The 13,580-nt window shown below is 34.9% G+C and overlaps 1 protein-coding gene and 1 long non-coding RNA gene across 2 annotated transcripts; one reads left to right on the forward strand and one right to left on the reverse strand.

The window, feature by feature from the left end:
• The first annotated feature begins 710 nt into the window (after window positions 1-710).
• Window positions 711-2,428, forward strand: LOC133821358 (uncharacterized). The gene is made up of 3 exons (XR_009887508.1): window positions 711-824; window positions 2,199-2,267; window positions 2,353-2,428. It is a non-coding gene; the product is annotated as an uncharacterized LOC133821358 (long non-coding RNA).
• Window positions 2,429-7,021: 4,593 nt separating this feature from the next.
• Window positions 7,022-12,846, reverse strand: LOC133825060 (uncharacterized). Its single transcript, XM_062258056.1, has 6 exons — window positions 12,384-12,846; window positions 11,981-12,090; window positions 11,718-11,872; window positions 10,807-11,551; window positions 10,297-10,725; window positions 7,022-8,413 (listed from the first exon to the last, which is right to left on the reverse strand). The coding sequence occupies exons 1-6, from the start codon at window positions 12,844-12,846 to the stop codon at window positions 7,022-7,024; spliced, it is 3,294 nt and encodes a 1,097-aa protein (XP_062114040.1).
• Window positions 12,847-13,580: the final 734 nt, after the last annotated feature.

Raw genomic sequence — 13,580 nt, forward strand, 5'->3', positions numbered from 1 at the left:
ATTTTGTATTTATGCGATAGATTGCAAAACCTTGTTATGTGCAAGCTAAAAATCAAGGATTCAATATCACAGTGGAGTGATTTCTATGACACATGGGTCCTTTTTTTAACTTTTAAAACAATTGCATCTGCATGTGACACTTGTTGAACTAAAAACCTTCCCTCTTGTTTAAAGATTCAGAGTGTATTTTTTTTTTCATTATGCTTGTAAGTTTAAAAATTAGGATGGCAATCAGGTGTTCAATGGAGTTGTTGATAAAAATCCAGGGGTGTTTTTAAGCTTTCCTTGGTTCTATTTATGTTTTGTTGTGACTTGTTTATTAGATTGAGAATTGAAAGCTGCTTTAGTTCTCACAATTCTTACTGTTGTTAATGGTCAAGACCAATCAGGTTTTTTCATTGTCTCTATTCGATTTTATTACTAGTTATTTATTAACGTGTTTCTTGCTCTGTAGTTCCCATTTCCACATCTGCACAGCCATTCTCCTGTATAGTGTGTTCACACTCCTGGGTTGGGCTTGCTTCCCTTGTATATTCAGTTTTAAAAAATTCAAGACACATATCAAGTTAGGGGTCATAAGCCTAGGCTTTTGTTGAGGCTTTTTAAAACAAATTTTTAAGTTATTAATAACCCAAATAACACCTAAAAAAACTATTTTGACCTTCAACTTGTAAGAAGTAATTTCATGAATTTTATGGTTTTATTGTATCATTTAATTTTAATTTTGTATTAATCTTTTAGGTATTGATTATATTCTTTAGTTTGTGGATCGAATTGGCAAGGAGCATTGCAAAGTTAATTAACTTGATTATTAATTGCAAGAGGTACGGAAGTATGTTCTTTTAACTCTTTTATTAATATCATACAAATGTTAGAGGAGTTTGAATATCTTCAATATTCATCCATAGAGAAGTAGGTTCTGAGATTAAAATTGTGTGCGGCGGTGATAACGGAAGGTTGAAAACTTTTGTACCTTAGAGAAGTAGGTTCTGGAAAATTTGTTTGTGTGTTGCGGTGATATAAGGAAGAAAACTTATTGTGTGTTGTTTGATTTTTTTTACTTGGTATTGATAGATGGTTAGGTAAGCTTTAATATGGGAAATAATGTCAGGTTTTATCTAGAATTATGTATTGTCTTCTTACAAATAAATTGTGTTTTCTTGGATTGGTTTGATTATATTGTTAGAGAAATAAAGAAAGAACAAAAGAAGGCAAAAAAAATTCAAATATTGGGTTGTATCTTTGACTGCCTCCTAAATCAAGATTTTTAATATTAGGGCTCAGATTCACAATAGAGAGAATATGGATTGTTTTGGGAAGCAAAAAGAAAAAGGCATCAAATCCAAATCTTCTTTGAATGCTTTTATGCTTTGTTATTTTTATTGACTACCCTTATATATGTATATGTATGGATTATTAATTATATATGTAATTAATTTAATAATAACGTAATATTCTATTTCTTAACTTCCTCTGCTCTTATCTCTTCACACCACCATTAACACTCCTACAAAACACTGTTAACGTGTATCACATAACTGTGCCTGTTTTTATCTATATTCTAAATTGTGATTGATCCCATTCATTTGTCTTAGTTTTTAATATTAGTGCTTTTATTCAATTCATGAGATTATTCCAACATGTGTCCCTTACTTCAGTGCTTTTAATAACTCATCACTAATATTTTCACTTATTTTCTCATTTCATTTAACTCAACTTTTTGAGGAGGAGGCTCTAAACAAACAGTTGTATGTCAAATACTAAAGTCATGGGTTGTTTTTGTAGCTGAATAAAAAAGCTTTTAGTGGCTCAAAGCAACTAAATAAATCACATAACAAATGAACCTATTGCCCTCTAAGTGGGTCCCATTTTATTGGTATGGCCTAACTCTCAGAAGGGGGTCACGCCTACAAGTTTTCTCGATTCTCCAACCTCCATAATTAATAAAAATAGATAGAAAAAGAAAAATAAGAAAAGGCCATAATACTCATATGGACCATACCATGCCAAATTCCATCCAACTTTAAAGATAGATTAAGTCCTTGTCAAAGAGAAACCAAACCAATGCCTCAATATGAATTAATGTAGTAGAGTGTTGTAGTAATAGTAGTTCAATAGCATGGATTTTATTCACTATTTTTCATTTATATTTAGTCAAATCATTAAATCTAACTACAATCTACTTATAAATTTCGTAGTAAATGAAAAGGTAGTTGGGTGACATTTATAATAATGGAGATGGATAAAAGTTGGATCCATCTTAACAGGTTAGTAAACAAAATCATATAGTTTATTTTGGGTATAAGTTTAAGTTTCATTGCTTGATTATTGAAGTATGCTCTAAAATTGTAGAGCAACGGTGGAATATGAGCAAAAAGCTAGGGAGTTTGTTAAGACAACCATGATGAATCTCGGATTTCCAGCCAAGATTCTTTGTCCATGCAACAAATGTCACAATCTAAGACATCAACTTTCAGATAAAGTTGTCGAACACTTAGTTTTGTGGGGCATGGACCAATCTTACAAAACATGGTTTCATCATGGGAAAGATCCAGTTCAAAGCAGCACGACAAACACAAGTTTTGAATATGATTTATTTCAGGCAGCGGGAGTATTTTCAAGTGACGCCATTAGGGATCCATTTGTATTAGCTTCACAAGTGAAAAAAGCTTTCTATGCAAGGGAGAATGAGTTAAGTAATTGGTATATAGCTTTAAAGGATGCAAATAGAGGGTCTTTTGGACTTGAATCTAATGAAGAAAATTGAGTTTTTTGTTGTTTCTTATGTACTTTGAATGAAACAAATCTTCTTACACTTTTTGTATGTAATTTTGGTGTATTATTACTCTTTTGTTGAATGAAACAAATCTGGTTTTATTACTCTCTATGTTGTACTTTATGATTTTATTTTACTTTGAATGACACAATTCTGGTTTTATGGTTTTGGTGTATGTTTATTACTCTTTGTTGATCTGCATTTCTAATTTATATTCTTATGTTATCTTTCTTTTTATATTGCAGCAATTTCAACTTGAAAAATGAGTAGATTACGAAGATCTCCAAAAAAACACCTTCGTCCAGATGGTTTATGCAATTTTGTGGCTGTACGCCCTGATTTTCCCACGGGCTGATTAGCAGGCCGAGCTTCGGACTAATCATGGTTAGTCCGTAAACATCCCCCAGGTCGGAGATCCAGTCCTGAGGTCGTACCCCCTTAGCTTGAGGAATCCTCAAGGACTCGCCAAGACTCCCAAGACTGGAGCAAGGAATCGAAAGGCCGAAGGTCGGGTCAGATGCACAGCTCGTGGCACGAGCTAGATATGGAGGCCATGACCCCTTGTAAAGTCAACACACGCAAGATAAACGTGCATATATCTGACATCACGTGTCCGATACCTCCCTGACTTCTCGGACACGCTGCAGGAACGTGCGTGTTCAGACACCCACGGCTGGGTTGGGCCGTGCGGCCCATTATCTCCTTATCTATCGATTTGACCATACTTATGTGTCAGGTTTAGGAATTAATCATGAATGTCACAGAGTTGATATGACAAATAAGAAGGTCACGGGATGACCTCCTTACCAACTTCCAGGTGCCTTCTCCTATAAATATGGAGACCCTGGGAGTTGATAAGGGTTGGAACAAATAGTCTCTGGAGAGATATACTTTGTAACAAAATACCCAGAATATATCAATAATATTGACTAGTGGAGTAGAAGGATTTTAACCTTTGAACCACTTAAAAATGTGTCTCGAGTCACCTATTTCATTCACTAAGATCTTATATCTGTTACGGTTCTATATTTGGCACTAATCCTCTTCTCTCTTTTTCTTAATTACCTGTTGGCGAAGAACCGCATCAACAGTGGCCAAAAAGCGAAAAGCATCACTGATGACTCAAGCTGATTGGGACGATACGTTGATTGGAAGCCCTGTTTTAAAGAAAAAGAGTGCTCTTCGTAGGTTTTCTGCACCTGTTAGAGTTGTAATTGACTCACCACCTGCTCTTAGTACTAGAGCAGCAACTTGTCGTATGGTCTGTAATACAGAGCCAGATCCAAATGATGATGTGGAAGACATGGAGATGTCACTTGGAAGTTCAAAAACTAGAAGATCTCTTAATTATGAAGGAGATAAGGTAGTTGATAGTGTTTGTGAAAAAAGGGTAAGGAAGGAACATGAAGAGATAGCTGATGAGGAATGGGTTGGTGCAGAATTTGAAGAAGGGGCTGCTGCAGAATGTGAAGAAGTGGCTGCTGCATAATTTGAAAAAGGGGTTGCTGCAGAATTTGAAGAAGTGGCTGAGGTAGAACTTGAACAACCTCTTAGAAAATCTGTTAGATTACAAAAAACAACTGATGAGGCAAATCAAACTGAGATTGAAGAAATACCTCAAGATGTAGATGTGAATGTAATGAACTTAGCCAAGAAGACAAGGGGAAAAAATCTATTAGCAAATATTACCAAGAGGAACAATGACTTAAGAATAATAAATTGGAATGAAGAAGGGCAACCAGTTTGTACTAACTCAATGCAATTTTCTTCTTTTGTGGGCGCTCTTGTGCGAGAGGTTGTTCCTTACACTATTTCAGATTGGAGGAAAGTTTCACCACTCATGAGAGATGTTCTTTGGACATCTATTCAGGTAGAATTACAAGTTTTATGACTGTATTTTTTTTTATATATTCAGCTCTACACTTAAACATATAATATATTATTCTATATTCTATTGTAGGCACAATATGACTTACATGATGATTGGCAAAAAAAAAATGTGCTTTGAAATGATGGCAGAACTATGGAGATTTGGGAAATCTAGACTTGTAAAGGATATTATCAATGCAAAAAGTGAGAGTGAACAACTAGCCTTAAAGCTGGATTGCATAAAAAGTGATGTAGAATGGAGAGCATTTGTTGCCCAAAAAATTAGTAAAGAACATTTGGTAAGAAATATGATGTAAAAAGTGATGTTGCTGCCTCTTTTATCTCTGTTGGTGTTAAATTAAATATTTTTATGCCTCTTTTACTTATTTATTAAATAGGATATAAGGGCCAAATACCAAGAGAGAAGAAAGAAAGCTGTTCCACACACCTTAAGTCGAAGAGGATATGCTTGAACAATCGATGATATGGTAATAATTAAGTTTTTTACTGTTTGTATTTTTGCTTCCATTATTGTAGTCTCTATTTTATAATCTCTATTGTTGTACTGTGTAGAAAAAAGAAAATGAGGATGTTAAAATATCTAGAATCGATGCTTTTCGAAGAGCCCATACCAAGAAGAATGGTGAACCTGTAAACCCAACGGCATCTGATATTTTTGTGAGTATTAGTCATTTAATTTTTGTGATTTTATATTTATTTTCCATAATGCATACATTAGTTATACTAATTTATATGCAGGGTTCATCGAATGAGATTCTCCTTGAAGACCCAAAATTTGGAACTACAGACAACGCTGATGAGATGCCTTGACAAAATTGTTTGGTAACCCAAAATCTGGTCGTTTAATCGGACACGGAAGAGGCGTAACAAGGTCGAATCTAACTATTGTTAATATGTGTAATAGCAAGATCTCCAAGTTAGAAGAAGAGCAATAGAATATGAAGCTCAAAATGATTGAAATGATGAATCTACTTAAAGAACAATTGGTGGTAATTCTATCTTGCACTTATAAACCTTAGTTTTCTTTTCTTCCAATGAAACTTATCTTGGTTTTATATTTAGGTTGGTGGTAAAGCGACACCAAGTGCAGGACAGTCTTGCAATGTACCGCAATCAAACAATATTCATTTCCCTAAGGTAAATTATCAAAGTTGTTATTGTTTTAATGATTCATTTTAGAAGAACAAATACAAAAACTAATATATTGTCTGTAAAATCAATTTGGTAGAGTATTGCACTAGAAAAAAGACATAACTTTACAGAAGCGAAGAATGCTTGCTACTTGCTTGACTGGGCAGATGTAATTGTTGCTGAAGGTCGTTGGGATTCTAGTGATCCAAAGTTAACTGTACATGGAAAGCCTCTTGGACCAGACTTTATGCGAGTATGGGTTGATGCTGATATTGTATCAGAATCTTACTTATTTCGTCCTAATAATGCGATGATTACAATACAAGAAGCAGTTGGTTCCATAGTTGCATGGCCTTCTAAAAAAGTTATTCCAAGAGGTACATTTTCATACTCGAAAAAGAACCAATGTCTTATAATTTAGTGTTTGGTTTCTTTGTTTGCTTTGGTGTAGTTTTTTTTTTTTTTTAATCAAGAAAGAGGAATTTTATTGATCAACACACAGATTACAGCCAGAAAACCAGAGCTAAACAGCTCTCAATCAATACAAATTAGACAAAAATTGAGTCATTTGATTTACTCTAGAAGCCATAGACTTAGATCTAAGCTTAAAGCCAAGAATTCTTGCTGAAACAGAGGATTTAATCAAACTAGATATAGTAGAAACCATAAGACAACTACTGTCAAAGTGGCATCTATTCCGAGTATACCATATGTAATAAACTGAAGCTGCTAGAGCAGCTAGAGTGATCCGGTCTTTGAAGTTCTTCCTGTCTGCCTCCAGCCAAATGCACTAGTCTGAAAAGTTAGAAGGCCAGCAGATCCCTTGCAACCAATCAAAAACAGACTGCACTACCCTCCTAGAAAAAACACACTCAAAAAATAAATGAGAGTGATTTTCAGGCAATAGATCACAAATCGGGCACAACAGGGAGGGAAGGGGAATATGACAGTAGCATAACAGATCCCTGGTTGCCAGCTTTTGAAGAACAGCTTGCCAAAGAATGAACTTATGATTAGGCACTGAAATAGAACACCAAACTGATTTCATGATAGGCTTTGGGCTACTAGACAAAAACAGATGATAAAGTCTAGACAAAACTAGTTTTCCATTAGCTAATGCAGAAACCAACAAAGAAAAAGAGAGATCTTTGCTAATCTTGATCAATTTTTTCCAATACCAACTGGAATCCGGATGCAACTTGTAATCCCAAATCTGAGTCCCCTTCAAGTAAAGTTAACCCATTTAACCAAGAGCAAATCCTGTTTAGAAGAAATAGCCCAAATGAATTTAGATAACAGCAATCTATTCCAAAGGGGCCCCTCCTTGAAACCTAACCCACCATGACTCTTAGGGCAGCAAACTAGCTCCCAAGATGTAAGATGAAACTTTCTCCTATTTCCTTTACATCCCCAAAGAAATATTCTGCAAAGATGATCAATCTTCTTTAGGACACTCTGAGGTAAGAGGAAGATGCTCATCCAGTAGTTCCTGATACCCAATAAAACAGATTGGATCAACTGGACCCGCCCTGCATAGGAAAGGTTCCTACTAGCCCAAACACAAAGTCTCTGTCTAATCTTCTTTAGTATTAAGTCACAATCCATTGCCTTCCACTTCATTGGCCTCAAAGGCAGACCAAGATAAGTCAGAGGAAACTCGCTTTCATTCAGCTGAAAGATATTCAGCAAAACAGATTTTTCTTGGTCCGAAACCCCACCAAAATATGCTCTAGATTTGCTTTTATTGATAAGCAGACCTGAAGCAACTGAAAACTCCTCTAATGTATGCTGAATAATTTGAATGGAGCTAGTATTGGCTTTACACACAATAAGTAAATCATCAGCAAAACATAGACTAATTAGATTTAAAGATTTACATAATAGGTGAAATTTGAAACCTTTTCCTTTAGCTGCTTGAAATAAGGATCGAGTAAGGTACTCCATAACTATAATAAACAGTAACGGAGAAATGGGATCGCCTTGGCGAAGACCTTTACCTCCTTGAAAGTTACCATGAAGGCGACCATTCAACATAAGGCAATAAGACGCACCTCTCATACAAATCATGATCCATCTTATGAAGCGATCAGGAAATTTTAAAGCTTTCAGCAGGCTTTCAAGAAAGTCCCAATCAATTGAGTCATAGGCTTTGCTCAAGTCAATCTTCAATAAGCACCGAGGAGAGCTATACTTCCTTTTGTAACCCTTTAAGAGATCTTGGAGAATTAAGACATTATGAGCAAGAGTTCCATCTTTTATAAACGCCCCTTGGTTTTGGTTAACCAACTTTGGAAGAATACCAGTCACTCTATGACAAAGCATTTTAGAAATGCATTTATAAAGAGTAGTGCAGCAGGCGATTGGCCTAAAATCAGCAGCTATATTCAGGTGATCCACCTTAGGGATAAGGGTTAGAATAGTACTATTCATTGCTTTAGGAATAATCCCAGATTCAAAAAATTCAAGGACAGCTTTAGAAACCTCCTTCCCTATGTCTTTCCATAAGCTTTTAAAAACCCCAGCCCCAAAACCATCTGGTCCAGGACTATTTATAGAGCTGATACTAAACAAAGTTGTTTTAACATCTTTGTTTGAGAAAGGCTTGATGAGAGCCAGCTGGTCTTCAATACTCAAAAGAGTGTTAGAAAAAGCTTATACAGGATCTTTATTTATTTTCATGTATATCTAATATTAAACAAATTAATACGAGATAGCCTAAAACATGTTTCTAAAATTGAATTCAAAGAGAAACAAAGAATAGAATACTTACAGTATACGCAGCGGAATTAAGAGTCCTTCCTTCAGTTTCTCTAACTCTTGTATCCTTTCTGTCGCAGAGTATTATCAAGAAACTGAACCGATCTTCTATTTTCTTCACGATCTTCCAATGTATCCTTAGAACCACCTAGACTAGTGTGGGCAATTTTCAACACATGAGATAGATATAGAGAGAAGAAGAGAAAATAACAAAGTGGCTTAGAAAAGGACTTGTGTTTAGAGATAATATAAAACTATCAGAAAATCTGACTTGTGACTTATCTGCCGTCTCTGAAATCTTCTCTCTAAGCACTCATTTTATAGACTCAATTAGGCCATTTAATTTAATTAAAAAATCAATAAAATAATAGTCATTTTGAAGCCCTAGGTAGAAATTATCATGGGCTATAGGCCCGTGAAATTTCCCATTTGATTATAAGCCCATTGGACTTAAAATCAAGGCCTGTATTATTTTCTATTGATTTAATTAATTAAATAATTATTTAAATCCTTTATCAAATTAATTATTTATAATTTGAACATTGATTTAAACTTATTTATTAATTTAGATACCAATTTATCTTAATTAATAAATATGCCATAATTTCTCTTTTCTTCTCAAAATTACACAACTCTGTGAAACTATCCAAAATTGACCTGGTCAACTTTGATAATTCTAATTGATGATTAAATCAATTAATTGAGACTATCTAGATGATTTTATCCAAGGTACAATGGGGACCATGGGCCTATGAAATCAAGCTCCAATAAGTTATCATAAATCTAACAAATAAATTTACTAACCTATTAATTCCTCGTGACTCCACTATAGACTTGGAATTGCACTCTTGAATTCATAGAACGCTCTATAACAAATATAGATACGCTATTAATTATCCATTGTTACAACCATAATTGTCACTCAATCCTCTATAGACGGTCTAAAATGAGATAGGACTAAAATACCGTTTTACCCCTCATTGTATTTTATCCTTAAAACACTTAGTTCCTTGTAAATGATATTTCAGTAAACTAATTTAATTACTGAAATGAGATCTCTATCATTTATCACCTTGAACCAAACTAAAAGGAAACCATTGTTTCACTTCTTCATCAGAAGCTATAGATGTTCATATCTATGATTAACACTCCCACTCAATTATACTACCGAGTTCCCAAGATGTAAGTATGGGCTAGTCCGTAGGGTAAGCTGGTAACGAACAAGTCAAAGAACTCAAATAATACAATCTGTTAGAATACTAACCACTCAGAATTAAGATTGAATTGACCTATGGTCAACTATATGATATGACTAGAATAGATAATAACGGTATGTTTACTTATCTTATCAACTGTCAATATCAGTCCTATCCGATGTAACAAATACATCTGATCTTATCTACTTTGCTAATGTTCTGGAAAGAACATAACACTGTAATGTGTAAGTAGATCATATCGTAGATTGGCAAGTCAGTGTAAATCCGGTGCACTGACTAATCTTAGGACTAACTTATTTTGAACATATAATCATATTTATATTCCACTGTGATTACGTCACTATAAATAAGATTAGCTATATGCTCGGGATTTAATAGAAGTTTATATTAAACAAATAATCATGAAAATAAAACATGTGAGCAAAGTGATTAACCAAGTCAAAAAATGATTTCTATTCTTTTATTGATAATAAAATGAGATTACAAAGAATTTGGGTTTTAATAGGGCATAAAACCCCAACAAACAGGACCCAAATCTGTTATGGCATAATCAACCTTCCCTGTAGCTTTATTAGGACAACCCAGGACTGATTTGAAATGGTCAATAAAGTGACTAATTACCTTAGGATAACTGTCCTTTACTCTACCATCTTCTGTTACATAAGAAGCAATCCTATTAGCTCTCTTCCGTTGCTTCATATAGGCATGAAAGTAGGAGGAATTTTCATTGCCGAATTGGAGCCACTCTATCTTACTTTTTTGCCTAAGGTAGCTGCCATAAATCTTCTCTTGATTTTTAAATCTCTGAAATGATAATCTCTCTGCTGAAGCTAAAATCTGATTCTGCGGGTCAGAGAAAAGATCAGACCTTGCCTTTTGAAACTCAACTTTACTGTCTTCAAAGTTCCTAGCCACATCCCCAATAATCTTCCAATTGAACTTCTTCAATTCATGCTTCAGTCGCAAAAGTTTTCAAGAAACTTGATCTAACCCACATCCCTTGATTCTAAGAGCTTTGTTCCAATTAGATAAGACAGTAGATCTGAACTGAGGGTGGCTTGTCCACATATTATAGAACCGAAAAGGAATAAAACCCTCATTTGAAATACCAGTTTGCTTCAGAATAACAGTACAATGATCAGAAGTCACTTCCCAACGAGCAGCAGCTATAACAGACGGGAAAATGTTCAGCCAGTCCTCATTGACAAAGACTCTATCAAGTTTAGAGTATATGCGATTATCCCTTTCTTGATTATTAGACCAAGTGTAAAAGGTACCCAGTAAATTCATTTCTTCCACCAGACCAAGATCAAGCCAATTCCTAGCATCTTCAATCTCTTTTTGCAGAATACACCTGCCACCTCTTCTGTCATTAGGGTCAAATGCAGCATTAAAATCTCCCATGATAAGCCAAGGTTTAATTGGGACAGGCATAGTAGACAATTCTGACCAGAGCAGCTTCCTAGTATCCAATTGATTAGAACCATAAACCACAGTAAAGCAAAACTCCTGGTCAGTGATACAAAATCTAACTCGACAGTGCAGAAATTGATAATGATCTTTGATAACATCCACTTTGACCCAGCTTTCCTTCCATATCAAAAGAATTCGGCCCTCCACCCTTATGCTGTTATGATAATTCCAACCCTGAAAACTAGTTTCCATAGCATCCTTCAGTTTATCACCCTTTATTTTTGTTTCTAGGAAAGCTCCAATACCAATCTTATTTATCCGGCAAACATCCAAAATAGCTATCTGCTTATTCTTCTTATTTATGCCCCTAACATTCCAACTCATTATATTGAAATTGTCCATTCAAGTTCAATAATAATGAAGGGTCATTGAGAAATTTCTTCTGTTCTTGAAGAACACTGAATGTATTCTTACTATTCTGGTCTATAACAGGGGATTTTGACTTCACTATACCTGGGTTTTTCGGGGTAGACCAGCCTTGATCCTTAGGAAGTTCCTCATGTTGGGGTATCATCTCCTTTTTTGATGAGGACTGGGTTGAAATATCCTGGCCTTGTTTCTGGTGGGTGCTACAATCTCCATGAGCAGAACCATCATCCACCTGATTAGCTGGACTCTCCTTCTTCCTCTAAACCAATCCTTCAACAAATTTTCAAGTTGAGACAGTATGTCCTAACTTCTTACATTGAGGGAATTTTGTAGGCATCCATTCATATTCAATCACTTGGTCCATTACTTGACCTCTCTCATTGATATAGCTGATGAACTTAGGAAGAGAGTCTGATATTTCCATATCAACTAATATCCTAGCAAATTTAATCATCGACCTATCTTTTGTGATATTGTCTATCATTATTGGTTTCCCAATAGTGCTAACCAAAGCACTTAAACAGTTAGTGCCTCAGTACTGTAACCCAAGACCTGGAAGTCGAATCCAAACTGGCACTGAATTAATCGATCTCAGAGAATCAATATCAGCAGTCCAAGGCGTTAATATAACAGGGTTCCGATCAAAATGAACCACCCCTGACTCTAGGACCAAGTCACGAGTAGCCTCATCTCTAAACACATTGTAAATCCTGAATTCATCCTCACAACTCGTTCGATCCCAAGTTTCCCCTAAATCCGGTTAATAAAACCTTCGAAGACAGGCAATGGCGGGTTAGCTCTCATAATTACACAAATCAAGGCCGAATTCCAGAAAGAAGCTTCAACTGCAACTTCCTCTAGGTCCAGTTGAGAAATTTTTTGCCCTTCCTGTTGCAGAGGTTCCTTATATTCGAGTTTAGTACCCCCCTGAAAAGGAAGCGATTCTTTGAATCGAGACCAGGTTGCCTTCGCAGCTTCATGAAATGATTTGTTCTCTACCTCCTCCGCCCAAGAAGGGGATCTATTCTTAGGCATTGTCTGCTTCATCGGAGAAGCATGAACCTCATCCTTACTTAAAATCTCAGGGACCTCAGAAGAGGTGTTCACATCAGTATCGATCTCGCATATCCCATCAGTCGAAGGTACGGTGGGTGGAGTTTCAGTGGATGAAGGGAGCTCAGAACGGGGGTCTACCTGAACAAGCTTCTGCAACACCTTACGTCGCCGTGCCATGGCAGAGAGAAGGAGGAGCTCACGCTTCTATCTTATCGTGTCATTGCTTTGGTGTAGTTGTTAATTCATTATTTTGTATGTGATGTCCTCTCTTGGAAATAATTTCCATAGCATTTTTCTTGAAGTAATTTGTAATGCTAGATAATAACAATAAAATATTTCTTTGTTTATTGTGCAGATGTGACAAGCGAAATAGAAAATGATACTTAATTTTGAAGGCTTTGTGTTGGGCAGCTGTAGAATATTTTGTGTTGAAAGTAGTAACTTTTCAATATGTTGAATATTTAAGACTACTTGAATACTTAACGAACATTTTTTTGTTGATGACAGTGTTGAATGTTTTAAACTAATTTGTGGATTTTTAATACAATGTTGAATGTTTTTACTTTTAGTTATTTGAAAATCAAGTTCATTTGATGATGCTAGTATATATTAGAAAGCTAATTTTAATTGCATAAATAAAAAAATATAATAGAATAAATTAGTGTTATATAAATGAATATATAATGAGAATTTAAACTTATCTAAATATTAAAATAATACGAAAAATGTGTTATAATATCTATTACAATAACACTTTTTATAAGTAAGGAATTCTGTTATGCAAACTTCATTATATAACACAAAAAATGTGTTATACTAAAGTGTAGTATAACACAAATTTATAAGTATTGAAATGTGTTATATAATCGACTATAAATAATATAATTAAACACTTATCTATTTATTAAAAT

The sequence above is a fragment of the Humulus lupulus genome, chromosome 3 (assembly GCF_963169125.1).
Source record: "Humulus lupulus chromosome 3, drHumLupu1.1, whole genome shotgun sequence".
Lineage (NCBI taxonomy): Eukaryota > Viridiplantae > Streptophyta > Magnoliopsida > Rosales > Cannabaceae > Humulus > Humulus lupulus.